The following is a 16,014-nucleotide window of genomic DNA, read 5'->3' on the forward strand; positions in this document are numbered from 1 at the left end:
ATAGATCTCAGCAATGCCCGAGCTATTGGCCCTGTCACTGTGAATGTCTTTTAGCCATGTTGTCTAGCAGGACATCTGCTGTTCAGCATGACTTTGAGTCATGCTGAACAGCAAGGGTGCTGGTAGTCAACACAGCTGAAAGAGGTTTGCATTGACAAGGCCAATAGCTTGGGCATTGCTGAGACCTATTGACTTTGCCAATGCTTGTTCTCACCGAGCCAAGGGATGAGAGGCCCCATTCCCTTGCTTTTATTAGAGCCCGTGGCATTCGAACTACATGGCTGGTGCGTCTAGTGATGACCAGAGCAGGGTGGTATGCTTCCCTGGTGATTGACATCACACACACATTTGCTGGTTCAATCAGTCATAAGCATTGAGGTTTTATGAAACTTCACATTCCTGATGACAGCGGGTTGGTCGGAGTTTGGCCTATCGCCAGTGTGTTGGCCACCTGAAGTTCACTTTCATATTGTTAGTTCAATGTTTCTCTTACTTCCTCTCTCCTCTTCCCTCTCAATGCTTTCTATACTCCTGTCCGCTTGAAGACCCAGACGGTGTGGCTCGTGGCCCTGACGCTATGACTATCCTGCAAAACCCAGCGACGCGCAGTCAGTTTATCGATGAGCTCTTGGAGGTAAGTGATGATTGCGGGTTAGAATGTGATAGAGGCTTTAAAACGCTAAAGTGTATCTCAGAGGAGGACATGCTATACGCTCCATTTTATTCCCCATGATACACACAACAAATACAAAATGAGCTGGGGTGGAGACATCTTGTAGTGTTGGGACGTCTTTGATATCCTGAACGAGGAAGAAACTGAAAAGTGTCTCATGGCTTGACTTAATCCACAGTATATCCTTGTACCATCTCTTGTCCGGATGATGTTAGATGGAAGCCAAGAGATTGAAGCCGATAGACGTAAGTAAGAGAAACTGAAGAGGAATACAAATGGAAAAGACAAGAAGTGAGGAATAGGAGATAAAAAGAAGGTACCTCACAAGCCTTAGTAGCATACTGTTTCTGTACTTCTGAACAGGGGTTACCAAAGCGTCAACATCAGACCTAGCAAAGTGCATGAACATATACAAGTGAGGGCCCGGGCTCTCCCTCTTACGCCTCCTTCCACGGTCCCTACAGATCGTGTTGTTGCTGCCTTTGCCTTAATACTATGTCTCTGGCTGAAACTGTACCTACAAGTGTTTTGTATTCAGCAGCAAGCTCTTTGCTGCATTAAGCAACTGCCGTGAGCTCATTGAAACTTGAAGTGGCATCACACGTGCCTTTATTCATGATAACAAACTTCACAGATTAGAAGTAGTGAGCTCACCCACATAATACTGAGTTAAATCGAAGATGGGCGCTACGTTTCTGCACATTGAAACACTTCCGGTGCTTTCAACAGGACACAAACATGGGTATAGTAGAAACCCCAGGGAGATCTTTAGTAGTATGGCACCAGGATCCTGCAGTCCACTTTCAACTGATCGCCATGTTTTATGGGGCTGGAGTCCATGTGTGTCCCATCAATATAAAGAAACAAGAGAGCGCAGCTCTGTCTCAAATAGCTGCAAAACAGGGACTCGCCCTTGGAATACTCATTTTCTTGTCATTTCCTTTTTTTTCTTCTTTCTATTCATTTTCTTATTCTAGGACACTTTACCACACGCCATTCACAGTTGCCTGGTTTGCGCAGGTTTTTGGTGCGTGTGAGTTCCCTGCCTAGTGCCTTTTTTGTGTTGTTATTTTACCTTTTTGGGTCTGGTCTTTGAGACAGCCTAAGCGGGGCTTTTGGTCAGTAGGCTTCATCAATTGGTCAGCATGCAACATGAGGTAGTGGGTCAGTGAGCTTTTCCCATCGACTTCCTTCCCTCACAGTGACTGCACAAAGCCAGTGCACATTGTTCACATCTGTCTAAAGGTGATTCATAAAATACGTTTTCAATTTGTATTACCATTAAATACCAGCTATTTATTTTGATTTCAGTATTGGTGCCCAGCTAGATGACAATTTATTTTGCTCCACTTTTAAAAAGTTGTTACAAAAGCCTTTAAGTGACATTTTAACATTATAGCTGCACAAGATTGGTTAGCTAGTGATTTGTTCTTCTCTCATTCAGAAAAGAAAAAAGAAATTGTGCGGCACATGTCAAAGGCTTGCTATTTAAAAAACAAAGTCACAACAGAATGGGCAAGCCACAGATATTTACAATTTAGGCACTGGGTGGCGTAAAGCTCAGTTAAGAAAGCTGCGGACTGCCCACGGTTGCCCTTCAAGACATTTCTGATAGCCAAATCTGGGGGCAAACGCATGCTATCTGAAATATACAAATTCCTACTGAGCCGTGTGGCATGGGTGAAAACCTCTGGACCGAAGAGGGCGACTGAGCTGGTGCAAACTTTGACCGCGAAAGAATGAAACTCTGTATATCAGAGGGCGAAAGTCTCTACACCCAGCGCAACACTTAAAGAAATGCTTCTGAGGATAGCACCATACTGGTATCACACCCCAGAGAGACTCCATGCATGGGGTGATTCTAGATCTAGAGTGTTGGGGGTAACGAAGGGACAGGCATGCTTTTACACCTGAGATGGCTCTGCCCTAAGCGTACAAAATAAGACATTGATTCAATGTCTGAACATAAGTGGTTGTGACCAGCATACATGCTTTTTGGAATGGCTGACGGTCTTCTTATCCACTGAAGCCGCCAAGGGACAAACTAGTTATGATGTTATTGGGTGCAGCAAAACATGTCATTCTGGCTGCATGGGCAACGGCTAAGATACCTGACTACAGGGTATGGCTACACAAGGCGTGGGAAATAATCTGTATGGAAAACATTTCTATGATACTCGAGCATAAGGGTAAAGTGTTCAAAACGCGGTGGAGACCTTGTGTATCACTACTCCTAACGGTATTCAGGGAAAAAATGTGTTTTAAGTGTCGCAGGAGTATAAAATATCTCAGTACAAACCAGAGGAACCCTTGTAAATAAAGATCATTGAAGGACTACATTGGCTTATTTTGGTTTGTTTGAGTGAGGGTGCCTTCACTGTTGCTATTGGCGTTTACAGTGCATCTAAGCCTGTTACTGAAGGGTGGAGCAGGGATAGTTGGTTTGCAAGGGTGGAGGGCCGAATGCTTTTGTGGTTATTTGTTTGAATCTTCTGTGTCACCCTGCCAGCCTGAAGATGTAGGCAGGAGTATGTTTGCAATAAAAAATTGAAATAAAGAGAACTTTATCATACAAAGTCATTAGTAAACTAGTGCTTCAGTGGATTGTATTTACACTTTTAACACAAGCATATAGAAACTAAGCTTAGAAGAAGGAATTTTTTCTTGTTTTTTTGGGCATGTGCTTGCAATCAAAAAAATAAAAAGCACCCTTTGCTCCACTTGCTAAAGCCAGATCTGTTAACTTTTCCAGTGCTTGTGTTTTTGTGCTGCTGTCCGCTTCCCTCTGTGTAGTTCGGCAGGTGCAGCACGTAGACCGCCGCTGCATTGTTGGAAAAGAGCGGGCTGCGACTCAGATAGTTTTTGTTTCCTTTGTGGCCCACCCCACACCCCAAACTTCTTTTCTTTTTTTTTTTACTGCTTCAGTGGAGTGCAGGTTGTGAAATGTCCTGCTGCTGAATGGTACGCGGAAGGCTGCATACCTTCCTTTTTTCTATTCTGCTGTTCATCTTGCCTCTCTGGGTTTTTACCTGATGTCATCTGGACAAGATTAGATATAAGGTTATATTGTGGATTGTAGAATGAAATGAGGACATACTTTTGGTCTCAGTTGAGAAAATCAAAGATGTCCTAATACTATAAAATTACTCCATCCCTGGGTCTTTTTTATTTGTTAAAAGCCAACACGATTTACTTCTGGGGTCATACACAGCTTCCACTACTCAATTGTGCATAAGTGGTTAACGTCTGGTTATATACAGCCCCCCAAAAGTAGATCGCATAAGTGGTTCGCGTCTAGAGCCATAGACGGTTTCCTGTTCTTGACGGGGCAAGTGACTGACTTCTTGATGGTTGGTACAGTCAGGTTGAGTGCTGTATAATTGAGAATTAACAATAAGAATGGGATCAAGAGATGCAGTGTGGGTGAGAGTGATTTGTCGAATCTTGATGTTCACTCTCTCTTAGCTCAAGGTCTTCCTGTCACAGCGGCTCGCGGAGATGAAGGAAGAAGCCGATGTAGTGTCCGTCAGCCAGTTCCAGCTTGCCCCCAATATCCTTCAAGGTCAGACGACTGAGAGTGTAACCGCCATGGCCTCCCTGGTGAAGGATCTCATCGAACGCTTGACGGGCCTGAGGATGCAGCATCTCTTCATGATTCTCGCTTCCCCCAGGTGAGGAGGATGTGGCGGTGTACCTGGTGGTAACTGGGCACCTAATCAATGACTAATACTGATATGAATTAGCTCTGATAAGTCTTGGTAATTTGTCTAAATGCAAACACAGTGAAGACAATTTTGCTGTCTTGTACACACGGTATAGAGATTGCCAGGACTCCTACCAGGGTTGGGCGTCTATATCACTCTTGAGTGGACTCCATATAGCATTCTGTGATTGCTTAGCCATGCTTCCGGGGATAGGGGGCCTGTATCGCTCGAGGGGGGACCAACTACACTATACACAGGCTGCTTAACCGTGCTTCCAGGGGTTGGTGGTGAGGGTGTGTAACACTCTTTGGTGGACTCCGGTGGTGTTCTTAGGTTACTTAAGCATGCATCCAGTGATTGGGGGCCTTTATCTCTCTTGGGTGGACTCAACGTAGTGCCTCCAGGGGGTTGGGCTTTTATTGCTCATGGGTTCATATAATATTCTCTGCTAGTTTAATCAGGCCTGCAGGGGGTGGGGCCTGCGTGGACTCTATATTCTAGCATCTGTTCGATTAACCATGTGTTTAGGTTTTGGGCTGGTGTCGCTCATAGGTGGACTCCATCTATCTTTCTCTGGTCACTTATCCTACCCCCATAGAGCAGCCTTTGTCACTCCTGGGTAGCCCACATAGTGTATCACTTGTTGGAACCCACTGACCTTTATGGAGCATGGTAAGTGTCTGCCTTCACAACCGCTTCTGCTCTCCCGTTCAATGTGACCCTTCCTACTGAAGCACAGCAATGTCGCCGCCCCATATTTTTAGGACGTCGCCAATCCAAGCACACTTCAAGAAACACCTCCTTGTAAAACAATCTACAGACAACATCCTTTTCAACCATGCATTCTGAAAAGTGTGCCCAGGAACAGAATTCAAATAGGAGCACCTTATGATCCCCATCCGATGAATGAAGTGCTGTGTACATGATACCGAACAGTACAGCGCTAGGGGTGACTGGTTCTGAGTCCAAGACTCCGAGATCCCTCAACACTGCTATCTTCGAGAAGTTTTCTTTAGAACACCTCTAATCCCCAAATCCACAACTCGAATCAAAGACGGCCTTCAGCACAGTCACCCTGCTCTGGCTTGACCATGACCCCTTCTTTGAATAGGAATATTTAACTCTGCCAGTAACCTCCTGCTCAAAAAACCCATTTTGGACCATTCCCTTATCGCTAACTACAGAACACTTTGCCAATCAACCATCTGTTACCGAAATCGTGCTCCTGCATCAGTTAATATCAGTTCTGAGTCTGTCCAGGTTGTAGTATGATCACTGTACAAAGAGCTGATGAGGCTGTATGTCCATCTGAATCATGGACGACAGGGCTGCGCTGCCCCTGCTTCTACGCTGCCTTCGAGCAGCTAGCATAACAAGCGACTACAGGATCATCGCCAGTGACAGGAAAGATATTGCTGTTTCACTGCCTTTCTGCACCATTGGGTCCCACCTTCCTACTAGCGAACATTCTAAATCTAACCGCTATATGGATGCTAGGAATACTGTAGTTGTCTGTCCAGTACTTTTCAGCTTTGATAGAGAGCTCTTGGAGCCATGGTTGGCAGCTTGAGCGTCTCCATTTATCAATCCTCCAATCACGTTCAGCTGTACCTCAAAGTAACAACAGGCAAAGACATATCACATCCAATAAAATGTCTGGCTATAATAGAAAGCTGCATGACCAAACTATCTAAAATTGATCTGGTTTTCCCCTACAAAGTCACTAATTAAAACGATGTCGTAACTCGTAACAATACATGGGATCTTGCGTGCCACAGATCTAGATCCAAAAAGGAAAAATACAGTTTTCACTTTGGACACTTGGTGTCTCTGCTGTGCATGTGTTGCATACAATATATAATGAGCTTCAGCCATTAGTGTTGACCCTAGAGAAGTGGAGAGTAACTATGGAAGCGCTTCACTAGCCAGCCTCAAACTAAGGCGACTTACTAAAAGCAGCAGGTCTGATCTCAGAAATGCAGCAGTGTGTCCATGTAGAAACATGTTGCACAGCAAATAATTTCTTGATCTGACAACTCGCACATTCTAAAAAACACTTTTCTTGGTGTGTCTACAAAAATCTGCAAATCTCACTGCTGTTCCTGAACCCTAGCTTTCCACATTTGATGAAAAACCTGAAATCACTCATTTTCACAAATGACTTTTCTTATTGTACATTGCTGATGTTCTTAATTCTCTACATCTGCAATTAAATGCTAGGTGTCTTAAAACCCCCTCATGTTGTTCACTCACAGTTAACACTTGTGAGTCCTAATGCTGCTGCCAAGACACTCACACAATACAGTACCCATAAATCTATATCCTATTAATACACAATACCTATGGCAATATGGTACCCTGCAGTGCCCCTTTAACTATATGAATGTTTATATGTGCCAGCCTGCTACTCTGCGAATATGTCAACGTTGTGATCAATCAAGCACATCTAGCGCGGGAGGCAGAGAGCCATGGAAGACAAGTCGCCTTTTCACAGATTGCATATTTTGGTATATAGTAATCACGCTGTTTAACTTGTATACTTCTGGAAACAGGTCTGGCACCAAATCAACATTATATTCTGGAAACGGGTCTGGCACCAAATCAACACTATATTTCACACCACAATTCCACTCTCCCCTACAAACATTTTCCTAGGTAGTTTAACACCGGACCGGAAAACAAGTCAATCCCGGTTACCACTTATTGATTTGTTAATAGCTGTAGCTTTTCAGCAAATATCAAAAAACTGGAAAGATTCCTCTAAATTGTCCTCTTTAGCTTGGTGGTATGCTGTATGTCACAATCATCGCCTCGATACAGCACTCGTTCATCCTATCTCTCTTGCTACTAAACGTTCTCACCTTTGGGGCCCACTCACACAATTTCTAGACGATACCGTGAAGAAAACTCCTTTACCTGCTCCCTCACAACAAGAAGTGACCAAGCCTCCTTGACCTCCTATTGTTTATTTATAATTATGTTTGATTTATCATTTTCTATAATATATATATATATATATAGTTTTTATTTTAATTGTGTATTTTTGACATGTACTGTTATTTACGATTTCTGTGAACCTTTGCTTGTATTCATATCATCTTCTATATTATCCTTTTACTATTTTAATGGGTATTATATATCGTTATTGTTCTTTATTACACCTTCATGTATTTATGTATTAACAAATAACTTCATATATGAAGTATTGTTTTTATGATAATAATAATGTGTTCAATAAACCTTTTCTTGAACTTAAACTTGTATACTAACCATGCAGATGAAAGTTTAAAGTGATATGTTCAATAGGGTGTGTACGTCAGATGTCTGGTGTGCTAGCAATCCTGTTGTGTTATATCTATGTAACCAAACCTCTTACTCAAGTCTGAGCCCCTCATACTACATACATAATCAGTGTATATCTCACCTGAAGTTTATTGTGTGAATGGCGCACTCGCACTTGGGAAACAAAATATCATAGTGTGATGGCTTTCGCTCACATTTGCCTGTTTAGTCAGATTGGATAAGGATGCGCGGCCCATGATGTGCACAGCCATCTTAAATGCCTCTCGAGCAGTTGATTACCTGATCAATGCAGATGAACACCTTGAAAATGTCAGAAGTTTTCAGTGCCAGGCTCACCCTGCAAATGCTTCTGTTATTGTAGAATGTTGAGCCAGAAAGACTGGTACTTATATATAAACAATGGGCAGTTGGAAATAATAAAAGAACATGTTTAGCGCAACACTGCCTGAACTGGCCTTCGCTCAAGAAAATCTCTCTGCTTTATATTGGGGGGCTGGAGCAAATGAATGTGTCCTCTGTTCATATTTGAAATGACTTCTATGAAGTGTTTGAATTCAAAAGAGTGGGAAATGTTCTGGTTTTTAAGTCATTTGCAGGGACCAGGCATCTTTGTGGTAGGAAATGTATTTAGTTCCGCTGAGTGCTGGCACGTGCTCCTATCTGTTTGCACTGACCATTCATGCACTTCGCCCTTCTACAATTTTAGCGAGATCATTCTGGATAAATTGTAATTTCCAGAGGGTGTGAATTAACTCAATATGTGGCTGGCTTAAGAAGTAGAAGTACGTGTAGATAAGAGCATCTTGGTATGAGTGGCTCTTGCTTTCATTTTCTCAATTTGTAGGTACGTAGACCGTGTGTGTGAGCGTCTACGACAGCGGCTCAAACAGGCAGAGCTTCTGGAGGTGAAGAAGGAGCTAATGGTGCAGCGAAGGCAAGAAGCACTACAGGAGCAAGCGACGCTGGAGCCGAGACTGGACCTCATGATACAAAGGACCAAAGAACTCCAGAGACTGGTAAGTGTTGGGTATGAGCTGGATGGTGCTGCGTCAACATGGCTTCTCATCTCTATACTTTCTTCTCAGCTCCCTCACCCCCCACCCCCCCACCCTCCAGTCCTGAGATGACACATGTAAGAGATCCCTACAGCCTAAGCTTAGACTCTTGTTGCATGGGCTTTAGGCTCTTCTGGCAGTTGTGAGTGTAGCAATGGCCTATAATGTTGTTTAGCATCAGCTATTTGCTGTGCATTATTCCACCATTTAGTAGTTTGGTTCAGAAAAAGCATCTTGTTTGCATGAATTATGCTTTGGGAGGGGGGGGGGTCAAGCAGAGACAATATGACTCTTGATGGGGTCAAACTGAAGCTCCTTAAGCCAGACCATAAGTCCACCTTCTTCCGATTCTGTTTTTCCTAATGGGCAAAAGCAGGGAATGCCAAATTTACCCAGGAATATTGAATGCTGCCGAAACAAATGTGGATAGTCTGCCTTAAACACAGCACAGGCTCATAACAGGAAAGCTAGGCCTAATTGAAGGACTGCCTGCAAAGATTTTTGTCAGGGCTCATGCTAATGGGACCAGACTAAACGAGAGACGGGGAGAAATAGCAGTCTGGCAGGACATGGTAATTCAGTAGGAGGGGGTCATCACACACAAGGGAGCGTCTGAAATCTGGAAGGAGAAATACAGTACCAGGGCTGAAGAAGGAAGAGGACTGGTCTGGAAATAGGCAATGTCTGTCGAAGACCGAACCAGAAAAACAAAGTATATACTGTACAACAAACAACAGAAAGGCAATAAAAAAGCACAAGAACACTAGACAAACTATCATAAATTATAGTTTTATGCTCTGTGGAAAATTATCTGTGTAACCGTATACACCTAACAATGAGGCAAGGAGCAGATAGTCTCAGAGTCTTGGAAATCACCCAGCAGCTTTTATGAAGAGCACTGATTAAATCTCTGTTCCAGATGTATAAAGGCTTGGAACTCGCTGGCATCCGTAGGTGAAAATACGTTTAAATTTTCAGCATAATCACAAGAGACAATGCATCAGGATGAAGTGAAGCAAGGTGTGCAGTGTCCTGGAGAGTGTTCTTACATCAACTAGTCCTATAGGTAGGATGGCAGAACCCTGACAGCTGTGAGCTGAAGGCTGCAGAGGTGGCACACTTAAAGATTCAAGTAAGACATAGAGACAAGCACTGTGGAATGACAGCTCGGACAGTGGGGAATGCAGAAGCAATTGAGGGACAGAGGCAGTCTATATCATTTAAAGCCATGGAATAATTCAGGGTTCAAGGCTATATGCAGAATTCTTCTGCCATTGAGAAATTCTTAGAAAAGATAAGACTAAATGAGTCACCAGGCTGCACTTTGACAAACGATCAAGTACAAGGGCCCTTGACAAAGACGTTGGTTTCTTGAAATGAGAACTTGAACTCTGCTTTACCAGTGCCTGCTAGTGGGACAAAGCAGGTCTGCACCCTGATCTGCTGCATTCAGTGGCAATCCCCCCTGCAGCCCGTGGCCTCTGACAGTAGAGAGGAAGCCAGATCTAGGGGCTGAAGCAATATGTTGCCTCTGACTATAATACTTGCAGTGCAAAAGGCTAGCTGACCCAAACTTAAGCAACGAACAGGCATAAATATTTTCCAGAAGATGCAAGAGTTGGGTTTCAAGCTATAGTTCATGTCAGCCCCCACCCACCTCCCCATAGTGATGAATTTGCAGGCTACTGACAAACTGACTGGTAGATGTAGTTTGCCCATTAGTGCTCTCTGGGTGGGTTCTCCGGTTGTGATGCAAGGTGTGGGTTTGGGACATTTAGTATGATGGTGTCTAACTGTGGCTCCCTCCACCGGAGGTTCCACTCCTCCTCTCTTGCTCATTAGCTTCTTTCTCTATGTATTTCGTTCCATATTTTCCCCTCTGTCCCGCGACCCCCTTCCCAGTCCTCTGTTTTGTATTGCCCGTTATGTTCCTTCTTCACTCATTTGCTTGTTCATATTTCAATATCTGACTCAGTTGCATTTTTTTTCCAGATCGAGGTGGATATCAGCAAAAAGTACAACAGGCGTCCGGTCAACCTCATGGGGACTACCCTCTGATCTCTTGGAGCTCAGCCCTCTGACAGCCACTCATCGCCCTGTGATCCCCCCCCACCCCCCAAAAAAAACACATGCCATTAGCATCTAAGCATTGCCCTTCTCTCGTTGTCATCTTCCCCGCTGGAATCTCCCAGAGCACTTCCATGTCACAGGCCAGGAATCCTCACATTCCTGTTTGGCGACCACGAGCACCATTTCCTTTGTGTCACCTAGCACTGGCCTGTGGAGTTATCCCTACAAAGCACCACCCTGCCTGTGACCTTCTATATCACTGCCTTGACTGCAAGCATACCTCTGTGACTTGCAAAGTCTTGACCAGTGTCACTTCCCTGATTGCTACGCAGAGCATCATTTAGTGCCTCCCTAAAGCATCACTTCCTGACCTCCTTTGGGTAACTGTCTGCATGTGCACAACTGGTTCAGTGGCTACAGGTTTAACATGCACTATCTAAGTTCCCCCAACGCCCACATCTAGAAAACTGCAAGTTAAGGCCGGTTGTAGGGCCTCCTTTAAGTACTCTTTGGTTCACTAGTAGCAACACAGGTTGAATTCAAAGGCTTACCTTTAGCTGAGGTACTGGGGAAGACTGAAATCAGTATGCACAACCAGTGTAGACTGAAAAGATGAAACCCAGAAGAGCTTAGGCCAAAGGATTTATAAAATATATTCTTACTATTCGAATTGATAATACTTATAAAAAGTAGATGGTCTTTAAGCATGCCAATGAATGACTGCGGTGAACGTTATTCATATGGAAGTTCATTGATCTCTGTGAGGTGAATAACAAAGTCCCATTATAGGACTTCCAGTACTGCACATTAAGAATGCTGCATTGTAAATGGATGATGTTGGCGAGAGGCCAAATCTTGTAGAAAGTATTAAGTTTCGGGCCTAATTTATTCACGGTGTTAAGTATCAATGGGCGTTACCCGAAATGCTACCAGACCCGAGTCAAAATTGCAGTACAATAAACAATTGGTCACAGTAGCAACAATTTTTCAATACAAAAGAAATAACAGCATTCACAATACCAATCTTGCATAGTCTGCAGTGAAAGCAATTTATTATCAAAGCAATATTCACTTTAGTTTAGGCAAAACAGTTGCTCTCGCATTTAGAATCATTAAAGTATTTTTGAAAAAAGGTGCTCTAGTGTTGGGAAAGGAAGGGTAAGAGTATTCAGGATCAAAGTGAGTGAGTGAGGGTAGCGGACAAGGGAAAGGTGATGTGACATATATTCATCAAATTCACATAGTGAGACCAATCCGGCCTATCACAGGTCAATTGTTCCAGTAAAAACACATAGCATTAGAAGACACTGAGAATGCATTACAGTCGTGGAGCCGGATGGTTACATTTTGAGATTTATCCTGTTACTGCGAGGGATCCTTTGACCCCCCCAGTTTTAATACAGATGCTTGTGCGTGCACGCCTGGCAGTACTGTTTCCCTTAATTTAGAGCTCTGCTGAGCCCACTCTCCTTGACTGCAGAGCCAGACTGTACACGCTGTTGGCCAGATTAGGTGCACCTTTCACACAGTCCTGATGAAGACCCCACTCTAAGGCTTGAATCACCTCGAACATCCTAGGGGTCAAAACGTTGACTACTACTACTGTACAAGCCCCGACAACTGTAATTCATTATCAGTGTCTTCCAATGCTATGTGTTTTTACTGGAACAAATGACCGGTGATAGGCCAGATTGGTCTCACTATGTGAATTTGATGTATATATGTCACATCACCTTTCCCTTGTCCGCTACCCTCACTCACTTTGATCCTAAATACCCTTACCCTTTCTTTCCCAACACTAGAGCACCTTTTATCAAAAATACTTTAATGATTCTAAATGCGAGAGCAACTGTGTTGCCTAAACTAAAGTGAATATTACTTTGATAATAAATTGCATTCACTGCAGTCTATGCAAGATTGGTATTGTGAATGCTGTTATTTCTTTTGTATTGAAAAATTGTTGCTACTGTGACCAATTGTTTATTGTACTGTAATTTTTTCACACAACAAAAATGTCTCAAATGAAGTTGGCTGCACATGCTGAAAAGCTGTTCTTCAAAAGTGTTCATCAGATGACCATGGTCCCACCACACCTCTCTGTCATACCACTAGTGATGTGCTGTGTTCAGCACCTCTTGCAGCCAGCAGGCAAAGTTCTTGGAAATGTGGCTTCCAGGCAATTGGAACTACTTCTGCTGGGCACCTCTCTTGCATCCTCTGGTACTGCAGTCTTCTCTGGTCCTGCTACCAGGCACAAACTTCAGTTGGCAAGAATTTTTATCAGCAAAGCAGCATTTCCCCAAAAGCTCATGAGATAAGATTGAGGCTGTCTCCCTCAGCCTTGGTCAGCAGTCTTGCCAACCCCTTGATGCTTGAGGCAAGATTGCTCAGGCATAGTTCAAGCTAGAATAACACACTTGGCAAACCTTGATACTTGATCTGTGCAGGTTTTAAAGCCATAAGAGACCCGTGGTATTAATGTGCCCCTATCCCATAGCTGCATTTTGGCTTGATCCCAAAGTTGGTTGTTGACGTTGAAAATCTCACTAATAATTTCTGTTGGTTGCGTCCGGAGGTGTATCTTTAAACATAAACTTTTTACTGCGGAAATTGACCGCTGGTGGAGTCAATGTGACGCATTGTGACGTTGACCAGTCTGTTACGAATTAAAGAGTCCTACAGGAGAGAAGTAACTCTAATCTAAATATAACAAAACATTCTGTTGGAAGTTTCTTGGGGAACACCCAACCCGTTGATAAAATAAGAAGTCCTAGTTTGTAACAATGGGTTATGTACCTGTGCAAAAAAATCCTTAAACCACACCCAGTTTGTATCATTAATTTATACTGGACTACCTTGTTGTGACAGCAGAGGAGACTAATAAGGGAAGACCTAGTTTCCATCTGGTTAATTGATTTGTATCTACAGCTACAGAATATATAGTATCTATAATATACAGTTGCCGTTAGCACAAATCTGTATTTGATATTAAAATAACCCTATGAATGTAATTTCCCCGTGGCAGGAAATTATCAATCAATTAATTAGTAGACTTGTAGAGCGCTTCTTGTCATCCCGTGAGGATATCCAGGCGCTCCAAAATACTTTTTCAACCTAAAATAAAATATAAATAGTTTTACAAGAATTATGGAGCAGCCGCTTTCCCCTGTGGAGGTTGCTGATGCACACATGCCACTCGCTCATGGAGATTGCTGGTGTGCACATGTCCCTTGCTCATACAGGTTGCAGATGTGAACTGGAGCCTTGCTTGTGCCCGCAACCTGTGCAGAAATAACCCACATCTCATGGTGCCTTTACTTCGGCAGTCACCTGTGCTGTTGTTGCGACAGGCTGGCGCCCATTGTGGGCTACAATAGCTACATTGTGTTTGTTCCCATAGTGAGATATGGCCAACAATAGTCAGACTAGTGGTAAATGCAGTGCCCTGTGGTTTTAAATGCAGTGGCAAAAGTACAGGGATAGTGGCCATTACTGCACGTTGCTTTTATATTGTTGTTACACGTATTGTTACACATAACTGACATTCAGCTAAACCATCTCTGGGATTCAACACGGTTGGTGAATTTCCGTCCCTTGCCCCTACCACCTGCTCACACCAACATGTGCTTCCAAACCCCTCTATCCTCAACCATCACTCCAGAACTCTCTAAAGTCCCAATTTGTGACTTCTCATCTCTTAACCTTGTGACCCTCATCCCAAGTACCATGCTTTGGCACTCCATGTCCTTGCCCTGTGACCTATCAGAGTTCGGGTCCTTACCGGTCCAAAGCATTCGGACCTGTGTCCGTGACCATTCAGGCTTAACTTGATTAAGGCTCATAAGCTAAAGGAGCAGGATGCAGTCACACACCAAAGAATTGTCCATCTTTTGTGGGGAAATGGGATGCCAGGGGACTGACTAACGTGCTGCATCTGTAAAGAAGAACATCATTTATTAAAGAATTATTATAAAATCAATATTTCCAACTGCTATGTGTTTTAGAATCAGAACATGTAACGGAGACAGTTTGTAGCAGCATTTGCAACTCCCAATCCCATCTCAGTCCAGAGATATTCCTTTTATGCTACCACTTTCTTACAGCTGATCTTGCTGTCCACTTCTTGCTGTAATGCCCAACACGACTCTAGGGCTTTGGTTTTGTGTGGTTAATGTCTTAGACCTCAACTAGGTGACCCGCTACCCATATCTGTGTATTTTTACCTCTAATTAAATTGTGCTGTCTGACCCTCAGAGAGTATGTTGCGTCAGTGTGCATTTCTGTTGGGTATTAGTAGTCCATGTGTATTCTTATTGTTCTTGTGCTTTCCCTGACTGCTGATTGTGGAAACCTGCATACGCAGAAATGCAGGGTGCATTAATGTGCCTACAGGTCTTTTATTGGGTCTTGCTACCCTTGGTAGATTCCACCTGGTACGTACTAGTTTTTCATGGTGCTACTGGCCTTGGTTGTATCTGTACTGTCTTTTCTACCTTCAACGACTTGTATGCTTTACTAAGATCACTGTGTGGTTGGACTGCATGTCTGGTAGTGAGTGGTTTGACATGGTTTGCGACGTGTGATGTGTAGCTGTGTGTTCACTAGTATGATGTATTCAGATGCATTATGGTTTGTCAGGTTTCGTGTTGTATAGGGAGGCATGGTTTTGTATTATGCCTTAAATTGGTATGGTATGCAGATGTGTTGATGGTTGTTAAGTAGCCATATATTGTGGTAAAGTGGTATTGGGTTGTTTTCCCTGGTTTGACACAATGTGATGTTTTGACAGGTCTGTGCTGTTCTGTTCTGTCTCATGCCCCCACCACTTCTGATGTACTGTCCCAAGTGGCATTGCTGTACTGTAATATATGTCCTACCTCAGTGCTTGGTGTTCTAGCCAACCCTGCATGGTTGTGCTGTTTTTTTGTAATTGTAAATATTTGGTTTTTCAGTCTCAAATGTATTTTAATTGTTTTGTGTGTTTAATCATCTTTTTAAACTTTGAGTTATTTTTTTGGATAAATTGACTGAATTTGGTGCAGTAGTGCGATTGGTACAACAGTCTAAATTCTTGACCGTACTACGAAGAATCTGTTTTACTCCCATCTTCGTCTTCCGCCTTCTTTTGGAAAATAGACAGGTTGGTGTAGATTGAAATGTAGTGGTGTATCTCTTCTTGGAATTATTAGTGAGTGAGTCCATGTAGCAT

The 16,014-nt window shown here is 43.3% G+C and overlaps 1 protein-coding gene across 1 annotated transcript in view; it reads left to right on the forward strand.

The window, feature by feature from the left end:
* The window catches only part of CDK5RAP3 (CDK5 regulatory subunit associated protein 3), a 69,198-nt gene extending 54,414 nt beyond the window's left edge, over positions 1-14,784 (forward strand). The window contains exons 11-14 of the mRNA XM_085613377.1: positions 546-634; positions 4,139-4,344; positions 8,525-8,696; positions 10,728-14,784. Of these exons, the coding sequence (XP_085469503.1) occupies positions 546-634; positions 4,139-4,344; positions 8,525-8,696; positions 10,728-10,793 (533 nt within the window). The 3' untranslated portion in view covers positions 10,794-14,784. The remainder of the gene's footprint in view (positions 1-545; positions 635-4,138; positions 4,345-8,524; positions 8,697-10,727) is intronic.
* The last annotated feature ends 1,230 nt before the right edge of the window (positions 14,785-16,014 follow it).

This window comes from Triturus cristatus, chromosome 6 (genome assembly GCF_964204655.1).
Source record: "Triturus cristatus chromosome 6, aTriCri1.1, whole genome shotgun sequence".
Classification (NCBI taxonomy): domain Eukaryota; kingdom Metazoa; phylum Chordata; class Amphibia; order Caudata; family Salamandridae; genus Triturus; species Triturus cristatus.